At 56.2% G+C, this 12245-nt stretch overlaps 1 protein-coding gene across 1 annotated transcript; it reads right to left on the reverse strand.

The window, feature by feature from the left end:
• Positions 1 to 1480: 1480 nt before the first annotated feature.
• On the reverse strand, positions 1481 to 10781 carry LOC103070916 (NUT family member 2G-like). Its single transcript, XM_007456811.1, has 10 exons — positions 10769 to 10781; positions 7714 to 8428; positions 6628 to 6756; positions 5454 to 5577; positions 4659 to 4904; positions 4515 to 4531; positions 4175 to 4298; positions 3380 to 3625; positions 2841 to 2957; positions 1481 to 2320 (listed from the first exon to the last, which is right to left on the reverse strand). The coding sequence occupies exons 1-10, from the start codon at positions 10779 to 10781 to the stop codon at positions 1481 to 1483; spliced, it is 2571 nt and encodes an 856-aa protein (XP_007456873.1).
• Positions 10782 to 12245: the final 1464 nt, after the last annotated feature.

Genomic DNA, 12245 nt, shown 5'->3' on the forward strand with positions numbered 1-12245 from the left:
CAGAACTCAGAAGCAGAAGAGGCTTTGGCCAGCAGGGAAGCGGGGGTGAGGCCCAGGGCGGGTTCACAAAGGATCAGAGCATCTGAGTGCATTAGGAGGAAGGGGCTTCAGAGGTGGGCCAGCACAGGCCATGACGGGGGCTAAGCAGACTGGGAGGCGGGGCAGTTCGGGGAGACAGCTGCTCCCTGCCCCTCATTGTTTGCTCGTCTCACCCTTATGAGCGGGTCGTTTCCCCTGCTCTGATGATTCGAAGTCTCTGCCAGCACCCACAGGACGGTGACTGAGGCCTCCACACTCCTCTGCATGGATCCCAGCTCCAACCCAGATCTGGGGCCACAGACACCTCTCCCCCAGCCCTGCTGCCCCTGTGAGCAAGCTGTTCTTGTGAAACGCGGTCATAGTTTGTTAGGAGGAACTGTTTTATATGGGAATACAAATCAGTGTTGATACCAATACACACACATGTCCAGCCATGGGTGGAAAGGGAAGGGACAGTATAGTTCTGAGGTGTCTTTGCACACCCATAGGCCCCTAAGGCCAGTCTTCACAGCCACAGCCACATGGGTCCTATTCCCTCAGTTGAATGAGATGCTGCTGCACAGAAATCCCACAAGTTCCACAAAGGGACCCAACTGTCATTACCCTTATACACACCTTTCACGGGTGCCCCATGAACTTCCCCACAACCATTCCCCTTGCTGCATCCTCATTGGGATTAAGAGGTAGCTGCCTCCACCACTCTCCACATTGCAGTAATCCCAGTGGGACTAGAGGATGCTCCCGCTACGACGAGGCAGACAGTCCTGTCCCCATGGCCAAGACTTTTCCTCTCTGGTCAGGCCGCCCACACAGGAAACCCTGGATGAGCGGAGGGTCATCCCAGCGCCGTCGCCTGGCCACTTCAGGGAAGCAGAGAGAAGCTCCATAATGACAAGGGCTGTCTCCAGGCTCCATCCTAGAAACCGGGGAGTGTCCAGAAGGCTGAAAGGCACAAAAGCAGCTCTGCCTCCCCAGAAGGTTCAGGGATGCAGAAGATGGTACAGATGCCCCAGAAGGCCCCTAGGCAAGCAGGCTTTAGAGAAGGGGATGATGAGGGGGTCCCTGGGGAAGGTGAGAGCTGTGCGTTCCCAGGGGCAGCCTGAGGAATCCTTGTCTATGTGGAGGAAAGGTTTGGCCACCTGTAGATCCAGAGCTCCTGTGACCTCCCTCATCCTTCCTTCCTCTCAGGATCACTCTCTGTGGAGCAGCTCAACACGAACAAGATGACAGTGGCCTTAGAGCATTCCCCACCAAGACTATCTTTATTCACAGTTTATATACATCACTCCAAAGGTCCTGCTGCCACCCACACCTGGCCACACCCACCTCCCCCGCCTCCCTCCCCCCCACAATCCCGCTCCCCCTCCCCGCCCTGGTGGTCCTGCCCTCCCTCCCTTCCCCCCACATCGTCCAGGGTCAGCACTGGGATGAGGAGGAGCCCCTAGGCTCCCCTGGGGGCCGCCCTGGAGGGCCGGCCCAGCTGTTCCCTACCAGCTGCAATGCTTCCTCTCCTCTTCCTACTCTTCTCTGGGACACACGCGTCCCGCTTTCTCTTTCTCGGCTGTGAGGGGCGAGCCGGCCACAGAGCCAAGGCTGGCTTCCCAGACACCCGGAGGCCAGCCCCGGGGATGGGCAGCTTCTCAGCAGAGGCTGGGCGTCCACGCAGAGCCCGCTTCCTCGACTTGGGAGCGGCTGGTGGAGCTGGGCTGAGGCCTCTTCTCTGAGGGGAGGGGGCCTGGGGAGCACTCCGGGCCCCCCAACCTCCAGGGGAGGCCAGGCCTGAGGCATGGGCAGGACTCTGGGACACCCAGCCAGGCAGCAGGCTCTCCAGAGAGCCGAAGAGGAAGGCCAGGCTGGGGAGCTCCTCCTCGTCCTCACCGGACCCGTCCCTGGGCCCTCGGGCCTCCCGAACAGGAGAGGCCTCTCTGAGAACAGACGCATCCCTGGGTCCTGGTAGAGGGCCAGCGCGCCTTTGACCCTGGGGAGGGGAGGGCCGTCCGGCCCGGAATGGAGAGACCGCCTGACGTCCTCGAGAGGGAACAGAGACTTTGGGCGTGCACAGGCCAGTGTCTGTTTGGATGAGCCTATGAGGAGCCTCAGAATCAATCTCTGGTGGGCAGGCTTCATCAGTGACCCCTAGATGGGGGTCTTGGTCGTGCCTCTGGGCACCCTGGCCGCCGTAGGACTCATAAGGACTTGAGCGTATTCCGGGTGCACTGTGACTCGGGTCGGCCCGCACACCCTCGTCCTCTTTCAAGGCCAGGAGTCGTTTCTGCACCAGCTGGTAGGAGGGAGGAAGACAGTGTTGGTTCCACACACACGTGTGAGAGGAGGAGCCCTGGGCAGTGGGACAATGGCCCTGGGGGGGAGGAGGGGACGGGGGACCCCAGGACTCGAATCCAGATACGGACCCTGTGCCATTCCTGCCATCCTCCTGCACCTTATTCCCAGCTTTGTGCCCTTCCCTCCCCTCCCGGCTCCCCATCCTCTCCTTCCTTTCACCCTGCACTGCACCCACCCCAGAACGGGCCCTTCCCCATGCCAGGCCTCCCAGGCAGGGGAGGGATGGACAGCACCAGATGGGCCTCCTGTTCTGGGGCCCTACCTCTCCCCTGTTCACTGGGGTCCTTCTGTACCCTGGTCTTCCTGGGTGTCCCTTGTCTCCCGTGTTCTACCGGGTATCCCACCCTCCTCTGGCTCCCCTGGGTCATCTGGGTTCCCCTGTCCCCTGGATCACCTGGGGTCCCCCTCCCGTGGGGTCCCCTGGCTCCCTGAGTGTCCCTCTCCCTCCCCTGGCTCACTTCTTCTGGGGTGAGCCCTTCCTCCTGCTCCAGCTCCTCCACTAGGGCCAAGAGATCCAGCTGTGCATCTGGGGAAAGCAGTTCTGCTACGAATCGAGGGTGAATGACTGCCTCCACCTCGGACAGAAAGAAGAGGCTGTGAGCATCCTTGGCCAGGAGTGGCCTGTGAGACAAGAAGACCCGGAGGGAAAGTGAAAAGCAGAGACCCACCCCACTGTCCTCCACAAGGCAGGGATGGTCAACACACACACACACACACACACACACACACACACACGCACACACACACACACACATGCCCATACACAGTCACACAAAAGAGCACATATACAGAGGCACATACACAGACACACAAAGGCATACACACAGACAGACACAAACATGTACACACATACATCTGCATACACCTCCTCTAACACCAGACTCAGGAACAAGGAGCTGAGCTTAAGTCCCAACGGCCTGAGCAGAACCCAGATCTTGGGTGCTGAGTGTTCCATGCCCTGGCATCTTGTAGACCCCAGGCTCCAGGCCTAGCCTACCTTGGTGACAAAGTCCTCCTGGGAACACAGCTTGTCAAAGTAGCTCAAGAGGCCCGGGTCCGAGTAGATGCCGTCCTCTTCCTGCTTCAGCTCATTTCCGTCCACTCCACCTTCTGCAACTGACTCGCCTGTGGCTGAGTGGACGGGCCCCACCAGCGCCTCCACGATGTCCATATACTCCCTCACAGCCTCAGGGGGAATCTCCTTGGGTGCCTTGGGCTCCGGGGGCTGCTGGGACCTGTGTGGCTTTGGGTGGGAAGGCTGGTCCCTGGGGCCGGACATCCTGGGAGCACAGGCTGAGGCAGAGCAGGAGGAAGGGAAGGAAGGTGAGGGACTGCCGGTCCACCTCCTGACCACCGAGCGCACGTTGGTGAGAGCATTGTTTGGGGGCCATTGATGTGGGTGTGGGGGGGTCAGGACCACCTGAAGCCTTATGCACTGTTGGAGAGGGGAGGTAAGGGGGGCATCTAAGAGAGTCACAAGTAAGGAAGTGGGGAACCTCCAAATTTCTAGGGGTCTCCCCATCAAGCCCACTTCCTAGGCAGACTTTGTGTGGGGTCCTTTGACAGGCAGGTGTGAGAGGAGTTACAAAACTGACCAAGTCAATACCCCACAGTGACAAAAGGGAGCTGAGACCACGCCCCCACCCCATGCCTCAGTGGCTGTTTTGGTTGAAAGACAAATGCCCCTGTCTTGAAGGAAAAGGAACCACATGGGGACAGTGGCCAACCCTAGGCCCCTGTTACCTGTGCCTTCAACTCTAGTGGGAACCTGGGTGCCTGGCTGAAGGCCCACTTTCGGGGCTGGGGGACCCCGAGGATCCAGCTTCGGTGGGGCTGGAGGAGGCAGGTCCTGCGTGCACTGCATCCACTGCAACATCTGAATCTGCATCTCCTCCTCGGCCTCAAATTCCATGAACCTGGGGGGTGACGGAGGCACAGGCCACCCTGAGAAAAAGGCCTGGGCTCTGGAACCCAACAAAGGCAGCCAAGAATGAGGGATTGGGAGAGGATGTGCCTTGGGACTGTCAAGGCCCTGTGAGGTCACAGTCACACAAAAGAGCACATATACAGAGGCACATACACAGACACACAAAGGCATACACACAGACAGACACAAACATGTACACACATACATCTGCATACACCTCCTCTAACACCAGACTCAGGAACAAGGAGCTGAGCTTAAGTCCCAACGGCCTGAGCAGAACCCAGATCTTGGGTGCTGAGTGTTCCATGCCCTGGCATCTTGTAGACCCCAGGCTCCAGGCCTAGCCTACCTTGGTGACAAAGTCCTCCTGGGAACACAGCTTGTCAAAGTAGCTCAAGAGGCCCGGGTCCGAGTAGATGCCGTCCTCTTCCTGCTTCAGCTCATTTCCGTCCACTCCACCTTCTGCAACTGACTCGCCTGTGGCTGAGTGGACGGGCCCCACCAGCGCCTCCACGATGTCCATATACTCCCTCACAGCCTCAGGGGGAATCTCCTTGGGTGCCTTGGGCTCCGGGGGCTGCTGGGACCTGTGTGGCTTTGGGTGGGAAGGCTGGTCCCTGGGGCCGGACATCCTGGGAGCACAGGCTGAGGCAGAGCAGGAGGAAGGGAAGGAAGGTGAGGGACTGCCGGTCCACCTCCTGACCACCGAGCGCACGTTGGTGAGAGCATTGTTTGGGGGCCATTGATGTGGGTGTGGGGGGGTCAGGACCACCTGAAGCCTTATGCACTGTTGGAGAGGGGAGGTAAGGGGGGCATCTAAGAGAGTCACAAGTAAGGAAGTGGGGAACCTCCAAATTTCTAGGGGTCTCCCCATCAAGCCCACTTCCTAGGCAGACTTTGTGTGGGGTCCTTTGACAGGCAGGTGTGAGAGGAGTTACAAAACTGACCAAGTCAATACCCCACAGTGACAAAAGGGAGCTGAGACCACGCCCCCACCCCATGCCTCAGTGGCTGTTTTGGTTGAAAGACAAATGCCCCTGTCTTGAAGGAAAAGGAACCACATGGGGACAGTGGCCAACCCTAGGCCCCTGTTACCTGTGCCTTCAACTCTAGTGGGAACCTGGGTGCCTGGCTGAAGGCCCACTTTCGGGGCTGGGGGACCCCGAGGATCCAGCTTCGGTGGGGCTGGAGGAGGCAGGTCCTGCGTGCACTGCATCCACTGCAACATCTGAATCTGCATCTCCTCCTCGGCCTCAAATTCCATGAACCTGGGGGGTGACGGAGGCACAGGCCACCCTGAGAAAAAGGCCTGGGCTCTGGAACCCAACAAAGGCAGCCAAGAATGAGGGATTGGGAGAGGATGTGCCTTGGGACTGTCAAGGCCCTGTGAGGTGCTGTCCACAGCAGAGAGCTGCTCCTGGAACTGATACAAGATCTGGGACCCTTCCTGCCTCACCAGCACTGGGGGACATTCAACAGCATAGACCCAGGTCGCTGAATTGAACCAGGTCAACGGGACACATGGCTGACCCAGGGGGCACCCTCCTCATGCCCCCCATCCCCATCCAGAGCCACATGAAGGACTGACAGCCAGAGTCTGGAACAGGCATGTGTTCCCCACAGGGGTCCTTGCTCGAATCCAGGACCCTGGGCTGGGACTGAGAGTCCTGGAACATAGACCTGGAGACAGGGCCCAGGAGGGGCTGGACAATGTGGATGCTGAGCTTAGAGGAGAGGCCTTCCTTTCCTCTGAGAGGCGCTCGTTTGTTTGGGTTTCTTTCTTAAACCAAGGGGATTACCATGGAGCAAACAATGGAAGGGCCAGAGACCCTTGGGCTGACGACAGCTGCCTTCCCCAGCCTCTTCAGGGATGCCAGGGTACCCACTCAGGCCACTTTTCATGAGGAGAGGGGGTCCCAAATCTATGTCAGTGGCCGCCAGCCACCCACCACTAAGGAAGCAGCAGGCTGGCGGGTGGAGCTCTTTCCCCGGCTCACCCCATATGGCTGGAGTTGGACCCCTACTGGACTCACAGCTTCACCCTGCCCCATCCTGAGACCTTCATGTCAAGGTAAGGATAGGTCAAAATCAGGGGAGGGCAGAGCTCCTGGTGGAGGAAGGACAGAAGACCCAAACTCTCAAGGTGAGGGAGGGGTTTCTGGGGGACAGTAGGGCGGGCCTCTGGGCTGCGGGGCCCCTGTTCTGGGTGACAGCCCTTCCTCTTTGCCCTGTCTGATGAGCACCCTCACGGCCAGACCCTGCCCTCACCCACTCGCCTCACCCTCCACGCAGCCCCTGGGCCCAGGACGCTGACTCACTTTTCCGCTATCTTGTAGTAGATCATCCGGTCAACGTTGCTTATGCGCTGCCATTCCTGCACGGCCCTGCACAGTCCCCACTCCAGCGTCATGGTGGGCTTCAGGCGGGCCAGGGATCGAAGCCCTGGGCTGTAAGACCTTGGGGTCAGTCTCCATGCCCAGCCCAGCCCCCACCTGTCTGACCCCACTCGCCAATGTGGACCACACATCACTCAACGCAGCATGACTGAGCAACAGGAGGGTGAGAGGCAGGTGTCTGGGAGGGCAAAGACAAGCCTTCCCGGCTACTGCTGTCACTGCCTCACACTCACTCGAGGATGACCATCCACTCCCAGGCTACAGCTGGGACACTGTGCCTTGGGGAGCTCTTTTCCTCTTCAAGGCTGCCTTTTCATAATAAAAATCACTATCATCAATGAGGCATGGCATGTGCCAGGCAATCTGCTAACACTTCATAGATTAGCCCAAGGAGTCTTCTGCCCGGTCCTCTGAGTGAAGTGTGATTGTCCCCTTTTTACGAGGGACTGGAGGTTTAGGATGGAAATGCCTGCCAGGCTCACAACTCTAGTGGGAGTGAGCCCACGCACTTAGGAGAGCTCTACCATCACCCTGTTCCTAGTGGAATTCTCCACAACAACGAAGTCGAGGCGTGCATTAAGTGCTCTCCTGGGCCCCGCGCCCCTCCCCCTCCTCCAAAGTGACCTTCCCTGGCCAAGTACACTCAAGTCCTGTATGAAAGCAGACGGCACCACAGGAGAGTGCGGCATCCACTCCTTGGCTCCTCACCTTACACCACGACCCTCTCTGACTGCAAGTCTTCAGTCCATATTACCATGAGAATCATGGAAGAGCACGTTGGCTAGACTCACAGGGTGGTGGGGTCAGTTGAGACAAGGCACATTTCAGTCATGATGCCATGGACTGGCAGGCTCACCCATATGACCGACAATGTGCCTTCTCATAGCATGGACATCGTCCTCAGACCTTGCTTCCAGTATCCCTAGAAACCTAACCTTCGAGTCCATCCCCAGTTCCTCTTTATGTAAAAGCTCCGATAAGCTCACGACCCCCTGAGTATTCACTCACATGAGAAAGCAGGAAAGAGCTTCTGCATCAGGACTCTTGGGAAGGTGTCTCTGGGCCAGTGGCTTGAGGCGCTGCCAACGTCGGAAGTTACTGTACACGCTCTGGGGATTAGAGCAGTCTCCCTGCGAGGTGTAGGGCTGGTTGGTGGCCAGGCTGGCCTCCCTGGAAGTGCCATGTGGCCAAGGCCCAGAGTTCACTGGGCAAATGATAGGGGCCAGCTGGGCAGCTGGTGGTGGAACTTGAGGAGGAAAGCCTGGGGTCCAGCCTCCCATGCCAGCCTGAGTAACTCCAACAGCTGGAGCAGTCACAATGGTCTCCATCACAGGGGTTGCTAAGAATACGGGTGCAGGACATGCAACACTCCCGCTGAGAGCCCCTGGAGCGCTCCAGGTGAGGGGGCCCTGAGTTATGATAAAGGTCTGAGTCTGGGGGGCCTCCACTGGCCTCCCTTGTGACCTGACTTGGACAGTGAGGTTGCAGGCCCCAGGGGCACTGGGTCCACGGCCACCATTAGCCACCAAAGGCGTCGTGGGGAAAGCTGGCAGCACCGGGCTGCTGACAGGCGGGAATGCTGGGGTGATGGGAGGTGGCAGGTGCTGCCCCCACGGTGGCCGGTGCTGGGCGCCAGGAATGGGTGGAGGAAAGAGCACTGCCATGAAATCAGACAAGGAGGCACCAGGGTTCAGGATGACATCCGTTCCCAGCACTGGAGATGCTGTTGAGGCAAAGGGAAGGAGTGAATGGAGGAGGAGAAGGGGCAGTGGGACTGAGGCTTTCTGCCGCATCAGAGTGTAAACCTCCACAGGTGAGAGACACTTGGGCAAGGGAAACTGCAGCGTGCAAATGTCTTCAAGTGATTTTCATGCCCTGACCTCCAGTTGAGAATTACTCCACCGGTGACCCCGCGCCCATCCACCAAGGCCCCTGACCCCTGCCTGCCGACAAGAAATTGCCTCAGCAAGCACTCCCTTGGAGAGCCTCCCTGAGGCACCCCCTGGCAGCTAAGCCTCACGGGCTGTCTCCCAAGACCTGGAACTGTGTGGACCTCCGCTCTGTGAGAAATGCCCCTCAGCCGGTGTACTAGCAGGTAGGGACCTTCTGCAAGGTAGGTTCTAGGCACCCAAAGGCCCTTTGTGGACAGGCACTGTGTAAAATATTAGGGCCCCACCTCCTCCTCAGTCCTCCTTTTCCTGACGCTCAGTATAAATCCCCTCTTTCTTTCCTAGCCTCACAAAACAAACCAAAATGCTGGAAAATATCTCTCTAATGGAATCCTGATACAAACCCGTAACACTGGCCCAGAATGCACCTACATCTCAGAACAACCCACAGCAGATACAACTGGCCCAGAATGCACCTGCATGTCAGAACAACCCACAGCAGATACGTAACATGGGCCAGGTCCTGCCACCCCCTCCCCAGGGCCCAGAGTCACTGTCATCACTCAGGAGTTCTGTTCCTAGGAGGTGGGTGGGGGGTCTGAGAAGTAGGCACGTGTCCCTTAGATTCTGTCATTTCGCAGCCAGTGATGGCTGCAGAGGATTAAACAAGGGCCAGGGAATTGTCATGTTACATTGGTCATGGGAGTATAGACCGCCTGTGGTCCTTCCCCTTCCAGCTCCCAATAACGGAGAGACAATCTGAGAAGCAAGCATAAGCCCTGTGCCATGGCGACCAAGTTGTCTGAAACACATCCCTGTTCAGGAGAACAAGGTACATACCACGGTGCACCTAATTAACCAGAATAGGTGTCATAGGACGTTTAATAGTAACACAGAAGATCGTCTTCCTGACCCTGGGCTACACGCCTTCCCCCTTTAAAAGAGGAAACAGTCTTCATAGACATTCCACCCGAAACAACCCCACTCCACATCTGTTCCCTGTCCATGAAGGAGTGACATGAAATATGAACAAACTCTTCCTCTCAAGGCAGCCTGAGGGTCCACCATGAGATACTGGACAAGATGAAGGAGGTCTGAAGTACTGAGATTCCACAAAAGGAAGAACAATTCAGAGCAACTCAGGAACCTGAGCCCTCTCTTGGCTGAAGTTACACAGTTACACATCCCCTGTTGAATCCAAGGCAACAGTTACCTGACCTGAGAAGTGAGCTCTGGGCTGGGAGGAGTGGACGAGGTGTGGGCTGCGGCAGTTAGAGTAACCTCCTGCCTAGCTCTCGGAGAGGACCCTTCACTGCAGGTGTGCCCACACACAGCCCCATTGAATAGTTTTCTCACCGAGACCATCTCTCCCCAGGGCCCCCTGAGATACAGTATGCTTCTGTTCAAATCCCTTTGAAAGATATGGTGAGGCAAGCTTCAGGTGCCTCAGGAACACAATACAGGTCTAGGCTTTCCTCATGACCCTCCCTGTGTCACCACCAGGACATCACACACATCCTTACACACACCTTTCAAAGTGGCTTGTCTCCCTTCTAGAAACAAACAACCTGTCTGCTGCCATCCTTTCTCCATAGCCAGGGCAATTCCTCTTGATCTACCTCCAATGACCCCTCCTCCCCAGTGCAGTCTCAGGTTTCTTCAGGCTCCCCAGTCTCCCCGCGTAAAATGTCCTTGTGTGTCCAGTGCTCTTTTCTCCCTCTATTTCAGTCCAACTGTGTGCCCACAGTGAAGTGTCACATGTGAACCCGAAGGATGTGAGGGATGGCAGGGTCTCTGAGAACACACCCCCAGCCTATAGGCTTACCTCCTTCTGAAGCCATCCTGCAGGCTTGGGCACGGACTACTGCTGCCTGGTAGCCTCAATGAGAAAAGTCAAGACCAGAACCCAGAGAGCGACCTGCTTCAGCAGTTGCTCAGGATCCAAGTAAAGGAGAGCCACGTTTAAATTTAAACAGTAGCATGTGGGCTAAAACGTTCTGCAGTGGGGGAGGGGCAGAGGGCACTTGGGTCCGGGTGGGGTGGGGTGGGGGGACATTCCACGAGGGCTCTGGGAGGTAGGCAAGAACCGGAAGTTCCTTCCACCTCACACAGAGGCAACACAATTGGCGTGTGCCTCTTTAGGCAGTTTATAAACTTTTTTTGATTCACGGCACCGACGTTGGACATGACGGTCCCTTCCTTTCACGTCTTTATCCATCAACCTAGTTTTGTGTCCCTCAACACACTCTGCTTCCTACCTGGCTCTTGACTTACTTCAACAGAGACTAGACTTTCTGAACAAAATACCCAAGTGTTAGTCTGAAAAACATAAATAATGGCCACATGGAAGTGAGTACTTGAAATTAGGATTGTCTCAGCAGATCCAGTGTCTTTGACTGCTGTATGTACATCACTCCTAAGGAAGTGGTCCTTGTGCTCCAACCAACATCCAGCAGGACCAGCCTTACTAACGATCCTTTGTGCTGGAAAGCCCCCGTCCATCAAAAAACTGTCATGCAGTCCCCATGTCCAAGACCAGAATTCACCAAATGTCTTTCTCATAGTATTCCATGGTTGTTAAAGATTTAGTTTTTTACCTTTTAAATGATTTTAGTATAATATTTTAAGCGAGTAACACCTTCTCATGGTTCAAAATTAAATTGTGCAAAATGGAATACGCAGTGGCGAGTCCTCCTCCCACCTCTTTCCCCTGTCAACCCAATCCTCTTTCCTGGAGGAAACCAGTGTTATCTCTTCCATTAAAATCTTCCCAGAGATACATCATGCAACTAAAAACGAAGGCAATCTATTTTCATAGAAGAGCGGAATTCTGCAAGATATTATAAAAAAGGAGGGAGGGAAAGTAAAATTGTTCCCATACTACCTGTTGTGTTGAAATTGGCCCAGATTGTCAACTCTTTCTCAAAATTATTTTTTAAAACCCCAAAACCGTACAAAGGAAACACCTGTGAATCAACATTTATTGAACAACCTTCATGTATTAAATACACTGAGAAAAAATATTCTAGAAGAGTAAATGCGTTGGAAAAACCCTAGGAACGGAGTCAGGAGACAGTATCTTAGTGTTTCCCAAGTCTGAAATTCTCTGCTAGAATTGTTCTTTAACGGAAACTTCAGGCTTGCTAGGAAAAAGGACCTACTGTTTTTTGAAAGGCATAAACAAGAACCAAGGAACTGCAGTCCAAAGGGCATAAAAGCACTTGCCCCAATTTGAGGCTACTGTGCTTACAGCGCAGCTCTCCAGAACTCTTTGTAGCTAAGTGCATGGGTTTCACGTGTGCAATACAGAAATCACGAGTGCACATCTCACAAGAGCCGGTTTGAAGAAGAGACCGTCACGAAAGTTCCCGGCGAGGAGCGTCGCCAGACAAGCTCCACAGCGTGCCTGACGCTCCATTTCTCTCCTCTCCTGCAGAGACCTCCTGGAGCAGATGCCCGAGCGCCCCGCGCCCGCACGCCTGCGCACGCCCACTGGGCGCACGGCTCTCGGGCACGCGGACCTACGTCCTCCAACAGCTCCCGGCGTCTGTTGGGGCAGTTTGCTCCGGAAGACAGGAGCGCATGCGCGAGCGCGGAGGGTGGGGCCCCAACGACCGTCCGGCGCGGGAGGGGCCTGTCATGGCGGCCTCT

This window comes from Lipotes vexillifer, unplaced genomic scaffold, assembly GCF_000442215.2.
Source record: "Lipotes vexillifer unplaced genomic scaffold, Lipotes_vexillifer_v1.1 scaffold2463, whole genome shotgun sequence".
In the NCBI taxonomy this organism is placed as follows: domain Eukaryota; kingdom Metazoa; phylum Chordata; class Mammalia; order Artiodactyla; family Lipotidae; genus Lipotes; species Lipotes vexillifer.

Coding starts and splice junctions, on each gene's coding strand:
- LOC103070916 (XM_007456811.1), bottom strand. Junction 6,757..7,713: donor GCTCTTTCCTGCTTTCTCAT/GTGAGTGAATAC, acceptor AAGGTCTTACAG/CCCAGGGCTTCGATCCCTGG. Junction 4,905..5,453: donor GGGGTCCCCCAGCCCCGAAA/GTGGGCCTTCAG, acceptor TCCCACCCAAAG/CCACACAGGTCCCAGCAGCC.